The sequence below is a fragment of the Oncorhynchus kisutch genome, linkage group LG28 (genome assembly GCF_002021735.2).
Source record: "Oncorhynchus kisutch isolate 150728-3 linkage group LG28, Okis_V2, whole genome shotgun sequence".
In the NCBI taxonomy this organism is placed as follows: domain Eukaryota; kingdom Metazoa; phylum Chordata; class Actinopteri; order Salmoniformes; family Salmonidae; genus Oncorhynchus; species Oncorhynchus kisutch.
In genome coordinates, this window is record NC_034201.2 from 26,239,003 (window position 1) to 26,256,843 (window position 17,841).

Below are 17,841 nucleotides of genomic sequence, written 5' to 3' on the forward strand. Positions count from 1 at the left end.
ATCTCCCCTGGTGAGACAAAACCGCGACTCGTCAGTGAAGAGCACTTTCTGCCAGTACTGTCTGGTCCAGCGACTGTGGGTTTGTGCCCATAGGCGACGTTGTTGCTGGTGATGTCTGGTGAGGACCTGCCTTACAACAGGCCAACAAGCCCTCAGTCCAGCCTCTCTCAGCATATTGTGGACAGTCTGAGCACTGATGGAGGGATTGTGCATTCCTGGTGTAACTTGGGCAGTTGTTGCCATCCTGTACCGGTCCCGCAGATTTTTTACATTTTATTTCACATTTATTTAACCAGGTAGGCCAGTTGAGTACAAGTTCTCATTTACAACTGCGACCTGGCCAAGATAAAGCAAAGCAGTGCGACAATAAACAACACAAGTGGGATAAACAAGCGTACAGTCAATAACACAATAGAAAAATCTATATACAATGTGTGCAAATGGAGTAAGGAGGTAAGGTAATAAATAGGCCATAGTGCGAAGTATTTACAATTCAGCAAATTAACACTGGAGTGATAGATGTGCAGATGATGATGGGCAAGTAGAAATACTGGTGTGCAAAAGAGCAACAACAAGGTAGGTAGTTGGATGGGCTATTTACCGGTTGTCCTTTGTACAGCTGAAGCGATCGGTAAGCTGCTCAGATAGCTGATACTTAAAGTTAGTGAGGGAGATAAGTTTCCAGCTTCAGTGATTTTTTCAATTCGTTCCAGTCATTGGCAGCAGAGCATTGGACGGAAATGCAGCCAAAGGGGGTGTTGGCTTTGGGGATGACCAGTGAGATATACCTGCTGGAGCGCGTGCTACGGGTGGGTGTTGTTATAGTGACCAGTGAGCTGAGATAAGAAAGAGCTTTATCTAGCAAAGACTTGTAGATGACCTGGAGCCAGTGGGTCTGGTGACGAATATGTAGTGAGGGCCAGCTAATGAGAGCATACATGTCGCAGTGGTGGGTGGTATATGGGGCTTTGGTGACAAAACGGATGGCACTGTGATAGACTGCATCCAAATTGCTGAGTAGAGTGTTGGAGGCTATTCTGTAAATGACATCGCTGAAGTCGAGGATCGGTAGGATAGTCAGTTTTACAAGAGTACGTTTGGCAGCGTGAGTGAAGGACGCATTGTTGCGAAATAGGATGCCGATTCTATATTTATTTTTGGATTGGAGATGCTTAATATGAGTCTGGAAGGAGAGTTTGCAGTCTAGCCAGACACCTAGGTATTTATAGTTGTCCACATATTGTAAGTCGTGCAGGCGGGTGCTGGCAGCGATCAGTTGAAGAGCATGCATTTAGTTTTACTAGCGTTAAAGAGCAGTTGGAGGCCACGGAAGGAGTGTTGTAATTGCATTTAAGCTCGTTTGGAGGTTTGTTAACACAGTGTCCAAAGAAGGGCCAGATGTATACAGAATGGTGTCGTCTGCGTAGAGGTGGATCAAGGAATCACCCGCAGCAAGAGCAACATCATTGATATATACAGAGCAAAGAGTCTGCCTGAGAATTTAACCCTGTGGTACCCCCATAGAGACTGCCAGAGGTCCGGACAACAGACCCTCCAATTTGGCACACTGAACTCTGAGAAATAGTTGGTGAACCAGGCGAGGCAGTCACTTGAGAAACCAAGTCTGCCGAAAAGAATACTGTGATTGACAGAGTTGAAAGCCTTGGCTAGGTCGATGAAGACGGCTGCACAGTACTGTCTTTTATCGATGGTGGTTATGATATCGTTTAGTACCTTGAGCGTGGCTGAGGTAAACCCATGACCAGCTCAGAAACCGGATTGCACAGCGGAGAAGGTGGGATTCGAAATGGTCAGTGATCTGTTTGTTAAATTGGCTTTTGAAGACATTTAAGAAAGGCAGGTCAGGATGGATATACAGTTGAAGTCGGAAGTTTATATACACAGGCTGGAGTCAGTAAAACTCGTTTTTCAACCACTCCACAAATTTCTTGTTAACAAACTATAGTTTTGGCAAGTTGGTACAAAAGTATCTATATTCACAGTAAATGAGTCCTATATCGACATAACCTGAAAGCCCGCTCAGCAAGGAAGAAGCCACTGCTCCAAAACTGTCATAAAAAAGCCAGACTACGGTTTGCAACTGCACATGGGGACAAAGATAATACTTTTTGGAGAAATATAACTGTTTGGCCATAATGACCATTGTTACGTTTGGAGGACAAGGAGGGACACTTGCAAGCCGAAGAACACCATCCCAATCGTGAAGCACCGGGGTGGCAGCATCATGTTGTGGTGGCAGCATCATGTTGTGGTGGTGCTTTGCTGCATGAGGGACTGGTGCACTTCACAAAATAGATGGCATCATGAGGTAGGAAAATTACGTGGATATATTGAAGCAACATCTCAAGACATCAGTCAGGAAGTTAAAGCTTGCTTCGCAAATGGGTCTTCCAAACGGACAATGACCCCAACATGCTTCCAAAGCAAAATGGCTTAAGGACAACAAAATCAAGGTATTAGAGAGGCCATCACAAAGCCCTGACCTCAATCCTATAGAAAATGTGTCGGCAGAACTGAAAAGGCATGTGCGAGCAAGGAGGCCTACAAATCTGACTCAGTTACACCAGCTCTGTCAGGAGGAATGGGCCAAAATTCACCCAACTTATTGTGGGAAGCTTGTGGAAGCCTACCCGAAATGTTTGACTCAAGTTAAACAATTTAGAGGCAATGCTATCAAATACTAATTGAGTGTATGTAAACCTCTGACCCACTGGGAATGTGATGAAAGACATTAAAGCTGAAATAAATCATTAGCTCTACTATTATTCTGAGATTTCACATTCTTAAAATAAAAGTGCTGATCGACCTAAAACAGGGAATTTTTACTAGGATTAAATGTTGTGAAAAACTGAGTTTAAATGTATTTGGCTAAGGCATATGTAAACTTCCGACTTCAACTGTAGGTCTTTAACAGTTTGGGTCTAGAGTGTCACCCCCTTTGAAGAGGGGGATGACCACGGCAGCATTCCCATATTTAGGAATATCGGACGATATGAAAGAAAGGTTGTACAGACTAGTGATAGGGATTGCAACAATGGCGGCAGATAATTCCAGAAAGAGAGGGTCAAGATTGTGTAGCCCAGCTGATTTGTACGGGTCCAGGTTTTTTAGCTCTTTCAGAACACCTGCTATCTGGATTTGGGTGAAGGAGAAGCTGGGGAGGCTTGGGCAAGTAGCTGCGGGGGTTGCATAGCTGTTGGCCGGGTTTGGGGTAGCCAGGAGGAAAGCATGGCCAGCTGTAGTGGATTTATCGGTGGTGACACAGTTTCGTAGCCTCAGTGCAGTGGCCAGCTGGGAGGAGGTGCTCTTATTCTCCATGGACTTAAATTTTTGGAATTAGTGCTACAGGATGCCAATTTCTGTTTGAAAAAGCTAGCCTTAGCTTTCCTAACTGACTGTGTGTATTGGTTCCTGACTTCCCTGAAAAGTTGCATATCGTGGGGACTATTGGATGCTAGTGCAGTACGCCACAGGATGCTTTTGTGCTGGTCGAGGGCAGTCAGGTCTGGCGTGAACCAAGGGCTATATCTGTTCTTAGTTCTACATTTTTTGAATGGGGCATGCTTATTTAAGATGGTGAGGAAATTACTTTTATGGAACAACCAGGCATCCTCTACTGATGGGATGAGGTCAATATCCTTCCAGGATACCTGGGCCAGGTCGATTAGAAAAGCCTGCTCGCAAAAGTGTTTTAGGGAGCGTTTGACAGTGATGAGGGGTGGTCGTTTGACCGCGGACCCATAACGGATGCAGACAATGAGGCAGTGATCGCTGAGATCCTGATTGAAAACAGCAGAGATGTATTTGGAGGGTAAGTTGGTCAGTATAATATCTATGAGGGTGCCCATGTTTACGGATTTAGGGTTGTACCTGGTGGGTTCCTTGATGATTTGTGTGAAATTGAGGGAATCTAGCTTAGATTGTAGGACGGTTAAGCATATCCCAGTTTAGGTCACCTAACAGAATGATCTCTGAAGAAAGATTGGGGGAAATCAATTAACATATGGTGTCCAGGGCACAGCTGGGAGCTGAGGGGGGTCTATAACAGGCGGCAACAGTGAGAGACTTATTTCTGGAGAGATTCATTTTTTAAATTAGAAGCTCGAACTGTTTGGGCATAGACCTGGAAAGTATGACAGAACTTTTCAGGCTAACTCCTCCTCCTTTGGCAGTTCTATCTTGACAGAAAATGTTGTAGTTGGGGATGGAAATCTCAGAATTTTTGGTGGCCTTCCTAAGCCAGGATTCAGACACGGCAAGGACATCCGGGTTGGCGGAGTGCACTAAAGCAGTGAGTAAAACAAACTTAGGCAGGAGGCTTCTGATGTTAACATGTATGAAACCAAGGCGTTTATGGTTACAGAAGTCAACAAATGAGAGCGCCTGGGGGGACACAGGGCCTGGGTTAGCCATTACATCACCCGAGGAACAAAGGAGGAGTAGGATGAGGGTACACCTAAAGGCTATTAAAACTGGTTGTCTAGTGCAATATGGATAGAGAATAAAAGGAGCAGATTTCTGGGCGTGGTAGTATAGATTCAAAGCATAATGTACAGACAGGGGTATGGTAGGGTGCGGGTACAGTGGAGGTAAACCTAGGCATTGAGTGACATTGAGAGGTTGCATCTCTGGAGGCACTAGTTATGCTAAATGAGGTCACCGTATGTGTGGGAGATAGGACAAAAGAGGTATCCGAGGCATGTTGAGTGGGACTTGGGGCTCCGCAGTAAAACGAAACAATGATAACTACCCTAAATAACAGTATACAAGGCATATTGACATTAGAGAGACATAAAGCGAGGCATAAAGCAATCACAGATGTTGATTGGCAGAGCTAACTAAGACAACGGGTAAGACAACAACAGCTAATCAGCTAAGACAACAACAACAGGTAAAATGGCAATGAATGGGCAGAGAGGGTCAGTTAACTACACACAGGGCCTGAGTTCGAGGCTGGGGCCGACAGATATATAAAATAAACTAAATGGAGTACCGTGATTAAATGAACAGTCCAGCAGGCATCAGCTATGTAGCCAAGTGATCATAGTGATTTTCAGATGTACCGATCCTGTGCAGGTGTTGTTACAAGTGGTCTGCCACTGCGAGGACGATCAGCTGTCCGTCCTGTCTCCCTGTAGCACTGTCTTAGGCGTCTCACAGTACAGACATTGCAATTTATTGCACTGGCTACATCTGCAGTCCGCATGCCTCCTTGCAGCATGCCTAAAGCACGTCCACGCAGATGAGCAGGGACCCTGGGCATCTTTCTTTTGGTGTTTTTCAGAGTCAGTAGAAAGGCTTTTGTGTCCTAAGTTTTCATAACTGTGACCTTAATTGCCTACCGTCTGTAAGCTGTTAGTGTCTTAACGACCGTCACAGGTCCATGTTCATTAATTGTTTATGGTTCATTGAACAAGCATGGGAAACAGTGTTCAAACCCTTTACAATGAATATCTGTGAAGTTATTTGGATTTTTACAAATTATCTTTGAAAGACAGGGTCCTGAAAAAGGGATTTTTAATTTTTTTGCTAAGTTTATTAGGAAGAAATAGTATTTTTGAATTCATGAAAGCAGCATTGATAATGTTAGAAATATGGACTGATCAGGAACAGCAAATACTTCAGGTTTGAGGTATTCACTTACATTAGAGCACAATGAATGCAGCATTTTGCTCTAGTCTTAACCTACCACACCCTAACATTGATGTGATCTTATAAAATGTGGTCATGTGTGGAATAATTACCATTTTCACCATAGTAACCCAGTCAATGCAAATTAAATGTTTTGGCACAGTGATTAGGTGGGCCTTCAATTTCCTTGAAGCTTATCTCCAGCTCCAATCCTTTGCATACACACCATAAAAATCATCAGCTATATTTCATAGTTGAATGATACATTTTATCTATGAAAGCAGATTTGCCTTTTTCCTATGTACAGTATAGAGATTTAAGTCTGGTGAATGTTTGATGTTTAATGAAGGCAGAAATATTTATTTTCCCTTCAACTATTCACAGTATGGGATCAGGTGAAAACAATGTGTTCGCGTGTGATTGTTTATGCTGCTTATTAGCCCTATCAAATGCCCCTGTAGGGGTTGTTGGGGGAGGGGAGTTCAGTCAAGTGAAGGCCCAACGAAAGACAGGGCCAGTTGACAGGCAACACAGGGAGAAGCTGTGATGTTCTGTCCAGACAGTTATCCGCCTTTGATATTTTAGCAGGGTCTATCTGGTGAGTGGTTTGAGTTAGAACTGAATTTAAGGAGAGGAAGGGGCAGGGGCAGGGCCGATCAATGTCAAATTCACGAGAGCCGTATCAAATTAACATAAGCCCCTGTGCCCCAAAGACAGGGGGCTGTAGCACAGCATATAGTCCATCTCACTCAGTCTCCCTTTCTCTGGCTGATGTTCTCTTGGTTGCTAATCCCCAATTTGGCACCCATCTGCATGTTTTAAACATCCCATCGTGAGTGTGCTACATGTTACGTAGCTGGCACATCCCTGCTGACATTAAGATGCTGTGGGCGTAATAGGGAAAATGAAATCATTTTGACTAGAGCCCACACAACGCCTCCAGAGAATGCCACGCAGAGCGAGTGGCATAAACAAGTCCTGTACCCTAGAGAGAAACTCTATGGGAGGTTGGGGGGACTGAGGGGTAACCAAGCAAGGGGTGAGTACAGTGTCCACTTTAGTCAGGGAGCTGTTGTGAGAGCTGCCACAGCCTATTAAAATATGGGCTGACATTAATTGAGGGAGTCTTCGAGTGCATTCACAAACCAGCTCAGACAGAGTTTACTGGGAGAAACCATCCCTGTTGCTTCCGGACCTCCCTCAACCTGTTAAGCATACTTGTATGCACAAACGCAGGAATGAACAAACACACACACAGTAAGTGTGTATGGTGTATGTGTGCCTATTGGGAGTTCAATTGTGTTTATATCTGCCTGGTTGACTCGACATAAACATTATCCCTACGGTTGATGTGTAAAGGGGGGAAATATCCCTATTGCTCTCTGTTTAGGATGTAACCAGTCTAATTAATTCAGATGCAACGAGTTGATGCATTTTGAGTGTGTATCATATTTGTCTTGCGTAATTGCCGCTCTCGGAGGGACTGAAAGTAAGTCTAATTGAAACTCTGTAACACTGTGGCTTTGACCATTCAGAGTATGTTGCATAAGAGTTGTTATATGCTTATTGTCATAACAGAGACCATCGATTGTTTGTTGGCTTTGGTATCGATAGGTGAGGTTAGGGTGCTCTGTACTGAACAACGTGCATGATGTTGATATTCAAAGTCTGACTAGGAAAACTACACTAAATATAAGAAAATATTGCTATTATGGAAAGGAATGGAGTTATTTTTTTAAGGCTAACCTTACACTCGCTCCTATCCTGGGTGATGCTAATGCATCATCTTATGCCAACATGCCCAACAAGCATTAGTTGTTGAGCAATGGCCAACAAAGAAATCATGCGTCAAGTAGGGGAGTTGGTTACATTGTCACAATAAATGGGATGTCATTTTTAAGGTGAAAGGGTTGTGGAATATGTTTTTCAAGGCAGGATCAAGCCAAGTATCCCTAGCTTTTGCCTTTAATTAAAGGGGCAAAACCACTGTTGAAACAATAACAAAGTGTTTCCCCCACCACTGTTTCCGTAAAAAGCTGAGGGATGGGGCTGGAGTAATGCAACCACTCAAATTCATAGACAGAGCTATGGATGTAAGTACTGACCATTATATCAAAATTATAGTTTTAAGCTTGTTTTGAGTCTATACAGAATCTGTTTACATTTATTTTGTTCACAAACATTGGAATAAAACAAGCTTAGGCTATATTTTGGGTTCTGATTGGGTATGACTGTTGAACTAAAGCTCATGAGGCATTTATAAGTTAAAATTGATGTGAAATAAATTGCCATCCTTGCACCTTTCTTAAATAATTCCCAATTTCTTCTAAAAAAAATGAGTTGAAATAATAATGAATAACACCTTGTTATTAGAGTTTCTACATTGCAGAACAAATTGGATTTTTTGTAAACTTAAGTTATAATGGAGACAAATGACATGGACAAAATTATAATTATTGGCACCCCGGAGCTAGTACTTGATTACACAGCCTTTTCCCATGATAACTGCAAACAAACACTTATTGTAGCCATCAATGAGCTTGCTACACCTTTGTGATTTGGCCCCCTTTTTTTTTTACCAGCAAACTGTTTTAATTCTTCAATGTTTGAGGGGTGCTCTCCATCAACTGCTGTTTTAATATCTCACCGTAGATAATCTGCTGACTTCATGATGCCTTGCGCACGCATGTTTAAGTTCCCCAGTACCAGAGGCAGCAAAGCAACCCCACAACATTATCAAAACTCCCCATGTTTGATTGTTTGAGAATTTCAATAAATGTTTTACAAAAATATATTTATTTCTGTAATGTTAAAAATCCAATAACAAGAAAATCCAATAATCAATTTCAATTTATTTTAGAATAAATCTTTTTTTTTTTTTAAGTGCAAGGGTGCCAATATATATGGCCGCAACTAGATATTCTTCAAAAATCAGTGGGTACATATCATTAATTTACGTCCACAAATGGTAGTAGAAACTGAAGATTGGCCGATTAAACTAGGGCAGGGTTCCCCAACTGGCGGCCCGCGTGCCTAATTTGGTCTGTGGGTCATTTTACTTGGTCCCCAAGTTTTCTGAGCTGACATTTATTTTTAATTACATTTTTGTAAATTGTTGGACATAAAATACTCTAAAAACACCAGCTCCAAGTGATTTTAATTTTGGAAATCTGTTCCAAAGTATTCACATGCATAATCAAGAGATATATGGGGCAACGGGGTCGTCCAGTGGTTAAAGTGTTGGACTAGTAACCCAAAGGTTGCAAGTTCGAATCCCTGAGCTGACAAGATACAAATCTCTCGTTCTGCCCCTGAACAGGCAGCTAACCCACTGTTCCTGTTGGTATATTAGGCAGGCACTAATTGACTTGCATAGGTTAAATAAAAATATGTGATTGTATACAAATATAAGCAACGTCTGAAATTACTATGTTTTAATCAAACGTTCTATCTGTTTGGGCTTCATGCGGTCAATTTGCAGTCTACAAATTATTTGTAATTATGTTCCGGCCCCTTGACCATCCGCTCAATAAAAAAAATCGGCCCACATGAATGTATTTGATGATCCCTGAACTAGGGGGAGGAGTGCCCCCTGTTGGCCTATCAAGACTTCTGAATTACAACTTTCTCAAGGAGGTGCTACTTTAGAATAACATGCTGCAAGGTAAATCAACTACCTTACTTTGAAAGAACATCGTTCATTGTGTTTTTCTATGAGTGCCTGCCTAATATACCAGTAAAATAATAACCAATTTAGCACAATACTAATGTATCGTTTCCAGGAATGCACCCACCAGTACGCTAGGCGGTGCTAAACCTTGTACTTACAAATCAATGTAGAAGAAGACAAACATCATATTCGAAAGATGGCGGTGATCAAGGAAAAAGATGGGAGACCAGGGAAACAGCCAGGAAAGGAATCTCAGCCTTTGATTATAGCCAAAACTCCAGCAGAGGAGCAACGCCTGAAATTGGAGAGATTGATGAGAAACCCTGTAAGTGGCTGGGGAGGTTCGGGCCTTTGAGGATATTTTCAAATGGCACATGTTTATCTCCACAGCTAGCCAGGCTAACTAACGACGTTAGCACTAGCGAATATGTGCTTAACGTTACGGTAGATAGAACAGTGTGTGACTATAGCAAGTATTTAGTTAATTTATCGTAAAAATCTCTGAATACTCACGTATGTTTGCAGGATAAACCTGCTCCTATCCCAGACCGACCGAAAGAATGGAACCCCCGGGCTCCTCCGGAGTTTGTGCGGGATGTGATGGGTAAGCCTGCAATTTGGCGGATGAATTTGCGAATTCTCAGGTAGCGGCAAGGGCATGTACGATTCCCTTGTTTTGCTGTCCAAGAGTAGAGCGAGCCCTTGCAAGAGAGGCGTATGGACGCATTTTTCAAAAACACTAAAGCCTAAGCAATATGTTTTAAACCCACTGATGAGATATGTAATGAATCTTCTCCAGGCTCCAGTGCAGGAGCTGGCAGTGGAGAATTCCATGTGTACAGACACCTTCGCAGGCGAGAGTATCAGAGACAGGACTTCCTGGACAAGATGACTGAGAAGGTGGGCATTTTTTATTACGGGCTCCCCAAGGACGCCCGACTACATTGTTTCTCATGGGAACCAATTTCTTTCAAGCGGTGGGGGTAACCAATAAGATTTTAATAATAATAAAATGTTCTTGCAGCAAAAGATGGATTTGGACTATCTTGACAAGGTGTCAGATAACCAACAGGCAGCTGATGTAAGAACAGCCAAACGCAGGAAGAAAAGGTTGGTGCAGTAATCATGGACCCGCTAAATAAAATAAAAATGTATAGAGCATACATGGCCTTTATTCTTTGAATCTCTGCTGTAATTTGTATACTTGATGATGGTTTATGTTACACATATGTATGTGTATTTCAGGGAAAAGCTGAAGCAGAAGAAGCTTATGGCAAAAAAAGCCAAGCAGGATGCCAACAAAGGTGAAGGTAAAAGGAAAAAATGACATTTAAGTGATGGATTTTATTGAAACATGTTCCCCTCAGATGTTCAGAAGTGTGACAAAGAGCAAGTCCACAACTCGTGTTGCTATGGCCACACATACAAAAAAAGATAATAGTTTTGAAACTACTGTAAAAGTGCAGTAACTGCTGTCGACTGTGGTATTTTGGACACAGTAATTGCAGAATCACGGTAGTAAAAAACGTATTTTGGATGCGGTATTTGCAGCATACTGCACTGCAGTTATACTACACTCTGACTGCAATATTTTTCATAAGGGCAGTGCAAGAGCCAAATTGTACTTGCATATTGTGCTACAGAACAGGGCTAGGTTTCCCAATAGCATGGAACTTAAGCCTATGAGTGTTTTAATAATGCATAGTTTTTTTTTAACAGACAAATGTAACATGCGTTTCCCAAAACATATTTTCATTTTAGTAATTTAGCAGAAGCTCTTATCCAGAGTGACTTACAGGAGCAATTAGGGTTAAGTGCCTTGCTCAAGGGCGCATTGACAGATGTGTCGGCCTTTTGGTTACTGGCCCAATGCTCTTAACTGCTAGGCTAGCACGTAGAGAATGCTCACTAAAGCCTTGTTCACACTGGCAGTTTGAAGTGACTCAAATTCTATTTTTGCACATTTAAATCTGATCTTTTTTCCTATAGTCTGAATAGCCAAAGAGCACTTGGAATCAGATATTTCCAGCCAAATTTCAAACCACTCATAAATAAATCTGATTCCTGGCCATGCAAGTCTTCTGAACAGTCAACTAGGTTGTTAAAACTTTACAAACAAATGAGTGATTTCTCGTCAGTTATCGTCACAGCTGTGTACATTCCCCCTCAAGCAGACACCAAGACGGCCCTCAAGGAACTTCACTGGACTCGATGTAAACTGGAAACCATATATCCTGAGGCTGCATTCATTGTAGCTGGGGATTTTGTAGCTGGGGATTTTAACAAATTTGAGGACAAGGCTACCTAAATTCTATCAGCATATTGATTGCACTATGCTTGGGTGTAATACACTTATTCATTGCTACTCTAACTTCCGCGATGCATACAAAGCCCTCCCCCGCCCTCCCTTCGGCAAATCCGAACACGACTCCATCTTGCTCCTACTGTCTTATAGGCAGAAACTCAAATATGATGTACCAGTGACTAGCACCATTCAACGCTGGTCTGACCAATTGGAATCCACGCTTCAAGATTATTTTGATCACGTGGACCGCGATATGTTCCGGTCAGCCTCAGATAACATTGATCTATACGCTGACTCAGTGAGTGAGTTTTATAAAGAAGTGCATTGGAGATACACACCACGGACAAACTGAAATGGTCCACCCACACAGTGTGGTGAAGAAAGCTTAACAGCGCCTCTTCAACCTCAGGAGGCTAAAGAAATCTGGCTTATCACCCAAAAGTCTGACAAACTTTTAGATGCACAATCGAGAGCATCCTGTCGGGCTGTATCACAGCTTGGTACGGCAACTGCACTGCCCTCAACCGCAAGGCTCTCCAGAGGGTAGTGAGGTCTGCACAACGTATCACTGGGGGCAAACTACCTGCCCTCCATGACCCCTACAGCACCCATTGTCACAGGAATGCCAAAAAGATCACCAAGGACAACAACCACCGCCTGTTCACACAGCTACCATCCAGAAAGCGAGGTTAGTACAGGTGCATCAAAGCTTGGACCGAGAGACTGAAACAGCTTCTATCTCAAGGCCATCAATCTGCTAAACAGGAATCACTAACTCAGAGATGCTGCTGCCTACATTGAGACCCAATCACTGGACACTTTTTAATGAATGGATCACTAGTCACTTTAAACAATGCCACTTTAATAATGTTTACATGTCTTACATTACTCATATCATATTTTATACCATCTATTGCACCTTGCCTATGCTGCCCGGCCAACACTCATCTATATACTTACATGTACATATTCTCCTCCATCCCTTTAGATTTGTGTGTAAAAGGTAGTTGTTGGGCAATTGTTAGATTACTTGTTAATATTACTGCACTGTCGGAACTAGAAGCACAAGCATTTTGCTACACTCGCATTAACATCTGCTAACCATGTGTATGTGACCAATAACATTTGATTTGATGTGCTAGCAAGCTAACCAACCAGCTAGCTAGCTAGTTGACTGTTGTGGTAAGCCAAAAAGGACTTGATTCAAAACATCTTATTCTTTGAGGCTCTAAAAGTGTTCTTACACTGATTTTTTTGAATGTTCAAAGCAACTGGGATACTTCCAATGGCAGGCAATGACATCTTAGCTTACCACACAACTTTTGAGTGAGAGGAAGCACCACCACCAATTACCCTATGCCACTGCATACATACCTGCTGTTACCATGACAACTAGCGTAGCAATGTCCGCAAATGACTACTGTCTGAACACACAAATCCAATGTCTTTTCTGTTCGGACAGTCAGTATTCCAAAAGGGATTTGAAAAACAAAACTGTTTTGAGCATTAAGGCCTGCAGTGTGAACAAGGTTTAAGTGTGTTGTTGTATACAGAGTGAACAAAACATTAGGAACACCTTCCTAATATTGAGTTGCACTGCATCCCCTTTTGCCCTTAAAACTGTTGAGCATGATAAACCCAGCAGCGTTGCAGTTCTTGACACTCAAACTGGTGCGACTGGCACCTACCATGCCCCGTTCAAAGGTGCTTAAATCTATTGTCTTTCTGTTCACCCTCTGAATGGCACCCATATACAATCCATGTCTCAAAGCTTAAAAATCCTTCTTTAACCTGTCTCTTCCCCTTCATCTACCCTGATTGAAGTGAATTTAACAGGTGTAATCAATAAGGAATCATAGCGTTCACCTGGTCAGTCTGTCATGGAAATAAGTGTTCCTAATTATCTTGTAACATTAATGCAGTCATTGGTTTTCATTAGATCCTTATTTATTTTGACCTTGATTCGCTTGTTTATAACATTGCCATCTTCATATTTGTATTAAACTATGACGTTATCGACGGTCACAAAGAGACAGATACACAATTTGATCTGTGTTTGGCTGAGATCTTGTGTGTAAAGCTATATAGAAAGTGAACTCCTCTTTGTATCTGCCATTATGGTATCTGTGACAGCATGGATAGCACCATTGAGGCCATCTCAATTTTAAAGCAGTACATTTTCTTCGGTTGTATTTATTATGCATCCCCATTTTTTTTTTCTGGTGTCCAGCAACATAAGACAGTTACATACAGTTTAAAATACTACATCGCACTACATTTCATAATTTCCACCACTGCATATTTACAGATTGACATGCATATTATTAATGTTAACTCTCTATGTATATCCAAGGGCCAGCTGTGCTGCCCTGTTCTGGGCAAATTGCAATTATCCTAATTCCCTCTTTGTGGCACCTGACCACACGACTGAACAGTAGTCCAGGGGAAACATAACTAGGGCCTGTAGGACCTGCCTTGTTGATAGTGCTGTTAAGAATGCAGAGCAATGCTTTATTATGGACAGACTTCTCCCCATCGTAGCTACTGTTGTATCAATATGTTTTGACCATGACAGTTTACCTATTTGAACAAACATTAAAAAGGGATGGCTTAATGTCATTTAAACCATGATATTGAGACAAAGTCCTTCGGCGAAGCCTGTACAGCCAACTACACTTTTAATCGTACACAAAACCAAGGAGAAAAAGCCAAACGTGTTGACTGTTTCTGGAGATACGTGAAAAACAAAGTAGGGAGCTAACATTAAAGTGATAATAAGGTATTTATTAATTAAACAGTAGCCCCAGTAGCAAATGTTAAAGGTGAGAGACCTGCCCTATGAACATGGGTTGTATTCATTAGGCACCAACCGGGGTAAAAACAAACTAAAACATGGAGGGACTGGGCCTCCCGAGTGTCGTTGCGGTCTAAGGCGCTGCATCGCAGTGCTAGAGGCGTCACTACAGACCTGGGTTCGATCCCAGGCTGTGTCACAGCCGGCCGCGACCGAGAGACCCATGAGGCAGCGCACAATTGGCCCAGCATCGTCCGGCTTAGCGGAGGGTTTGGCCGGCCGCGATGTCCTTGTCCGATCGCGCTCTAGCAACCCTGGCGGCCGGGCGCATGCATGCTGACTTCGGTCGCCAGTTGTACGGTGTTTCCGCCGACGCATTGGTGAGGCTGGCTTTCGGGTAAAAAAAAAAAAATTCAACCTTTATTTAACTAGGCAAGACAGTTAAGAACAAATTCTTATTTTCAATGACTGCCTAGGAACAGTGGGTTAACTGCCTGTTCAGGGGCAGAACGACAGATTTGTACCTTGTCAGCTCGGGGATTCGAACTTGCATCCTTTCGGTTGGCTTGGCAGGGTTGTGTTTCGGAGGTCACATGGCTCTCAAACTTCGCCTCTTCTGAGTCCGTACAGGAGTTGCAGCGATGGGAAAAGACTAACTACCAATTAGATACAGTAAAAAATTGTCCAATAACAAACACCCACCCAATTTGTTGCAGAGCATTTTGCTGTGGTGTGCTCTATTGAATAGAGCCCTGTAGTTGCTGGCATGTGATGCCTAAGTTGCTAATCTTACCAATGGAAAAAAACAATTTAAAGTAGTTGGTAATATCAGTGGGGTTTGTGATGAACGAGCCAGCTAATTCAATGAATGATGGAGCTTTTTGCCCAAAATGTCATTTTAAGGTGCTCCAAAGCTTTTTACTATCATTTGCCATTTATCTTTATTTCATAGTGTAGATTTATTTTTATTTGGTTTAATCACATGATTTCTCAAATTGCAGTTTCCAATCAGTTGTGCAGACACTTATTTGCTATTCCTTTTTCCTCATCCCGCTCAGACAAACAAATTTTCAATTAAAATGTGGATTTAAGTTTTTACAGTATTTTTCTTAATGGGTGCATGCTTATTAGTAACTGGGATAAGCAATTTCATAAATGTGTCAAGTGCAGTGTCTGGTTGCCGACCTGCCTATGCCTGACTCTGCCTCTCGCTTTCGCTCGTGCAAGATGCAAGAGTTTCTGTTTGAAGTAGCCTACGGACACTATTCGGTCTCCTCCGTTGCAAAAATGCTGACTAGGAGTCGATTCTTAGTGAAATCTAAGCTTTACACCCAGAAATGGGAGTCGACACCGGGAGTCAAAGGGCAAGGAGTCGAGGAATCAATTATTTTGGAGTCGACTCTCCACTAGCAGGTAGTGGTGAATGACTCCGGCTCCTGCTCTGACTGATTTGACAAAACGGACAAATTAGCACAAGTGCTACAGCTGCAATGTCAGATGTGCGCATACACTAATTAACTGGGTGATTGATTATGAATGCATATGGAGCCGTCTGACAATGTATACTAACCTAAATATACAAGGCTAATTGGTAGCCTACGTCAGCCTAGCTGCCTAGGCAAATTGTATTTATTTTTGGAGTCTACTCTCCCACTACGGGGCGGCAGCGTAGCCTAGTGGTTAGAGTGTTGGATTAGTAACTGAAAGGTTGTCAGCTCAGGGATTTGAACTTGCAAGGAACAAATCTGTCGTTCTGCAACTGAACAAGGCAGTTAACCCACTGTTCCTGGCCGTCATTCAAAATAAGAATTTGTTCTTAACTGATTTGCCTAGTTAAAGTTTATTTTTATTTTTTATACACGTTGCTCACATGATGTTTGCTAGCCTAGCATGGCTCTCGACTTGGTTTTTATAACGTCATTGATGACTTTAGCTTATAAATGTCCACACTCACCAAGATGATATTTGGTAACTCATTTCAGCATAGTGGTGATTTTTAAGGGTGTATTTTACCATCTTTACAAACCAGAGAACGTGCAGAGTTATGCTCACTGTAGTACAGATAATGGAGGCATTTTGAAGGACAGTGTGTGCGTTGGGAGGAGATGGAGACAGTTTGATATAAATGCATTCAGGGAGCAAAACCATTATCAATTTACACTACTGAAATGCCAGCCCTAGTGCCGATCATTGCCTGATCGCTCCCAACCCAGAGAAATCACCACCCTCTTGACTACTATTTAAATGGCGGAAGCCATCAATGGCAATCTCTATGCTAAAAGGAGTTCCAGCCATCTAGAGTCCACTTTCTACCTCATGTTGTCAAGTGACTTGGGAATGCAAAATATAATGTAATGACACACTTGGCTGTTCTACGAGTGGTCTGATGCATTTGTTAGATTACAAGTGCAATGTTATTAACGATGGTTTTGGGAAAACGATCAGAGATGTTAACGTTTCCAGTACAGTTTCTTAGTGGAAAATGGTCATGGTAAAAAGTTATGGCAGAAGAGACTGATTTTGACTATTTTTGGTGTCCCCTCTTTAGATTCTGAGAAGTCCTCCTCCAGCAGTGAAGAGGACGACCAGGAGAGGGAGGCTGAGGATGATGCAGAGGCGCCCAGTTTCGTCATGGGGAAGAGATGAATGCATGGCTCCGGGTCATGAGACATGCTCCAAGACGAAATTGAACGGTGGGACAACATCTAATACCAGTTCAGAAGTCAACACGGCCAAGCAACACAGCCTAGCTTTGATCAATGTCATGGATTTGAGACATTATCTGAGCGAACCAAGGGAGATAAGCCTCTGTTAGGTAACTGCTGTTCTTCCCAACTTGTGGTTGTAGTTAGATTCTTTGAATTGAGGATGACAAAGCTGGGTTGTATTCATTAGGCACCAAATGGTCTGTAACAGGGAGGGACTACCTGAACTTGAAATAAGACTTGCTCGTTTTTGTTTTTCGTTGCAAAAACCTTTTGCTACAGTGTGCCCTGATGAATATGATTATCAAGGTGTTAATTTCATGCATGTCTCTACTTTGAAACTTGTGTGGTAGCGTCATTTCTCACATTTTATTTTATACTATGCTTGTGTATATATTTTCATAAACATCTGGGAAGAATTGGGCCTGTATTTGCTGTATTTTACCCCAATAGAATCTTCTGGGATGTATTACTAAATGATAACCCAATTTCACTAGATATACAATTACTTTAGGTAGCACTTTCAAGCTATTTCCACAATGCTGAGCAGGACATAATACTCATAGGGGTCACTCCACTCATTCCACTCTCCATGTGAAATTAATTTGGGGAAGGATAATAGAATTGGTCTAGTATTTGTAACAAGAGTAGTCTAGTACTAGTATTTGTAGTCTTTAATGGAATGAGTGTTGAACTAGTTTGCTGGTATGGCATA

The 17,841-nt window shown here is 42.3% G+C and overlaps 1 protein-coding gene across 2 annotated transcripts; it reads left to right on the top strand.

The window, feature by feature from the left end:
* The first annotated feature begins 9,220 nt into the window (after positions 1-9,220).
* On the top strand, positions 9,221-17,546 carry LOC109873458 (PRKR interacting protein 1). Of its 2 annotated transcripts, none has more exons than XM_031807810.1 (7): positions 9,221-9,316; positions 9,435-9,647; positions 9,848-9,926; positions 10,122-10,222; positions 10,347-10,432; positions 10,568-10,626; positions 16,970-17,546. In XM_031807810.1, the coding sequence occupies exons 2-7, from the start codon at positions 9,519-9,521 to the stop codon at positions 17,065-17,067; spliced, it is 552 nt and encodes a 183-aa protein (XP_031663670.1). In that variant the 5' UTR covers positions 9,221-9,316; positions 9,435-9,518; the 3' UTR covers positions 17,068-17,546. The 2 variants fall into 2 exon arrangements, with proteins under 2 accessions (XP_031663670.1, XP_031663669.1); XM_031807809.1 differs by having other exon boundaries at positions 9,228-9,316; positions 10,568-10,632.
* The last annotated feature ends 295 nt before the right edge of the window (positions 17,547-17,841 follow it).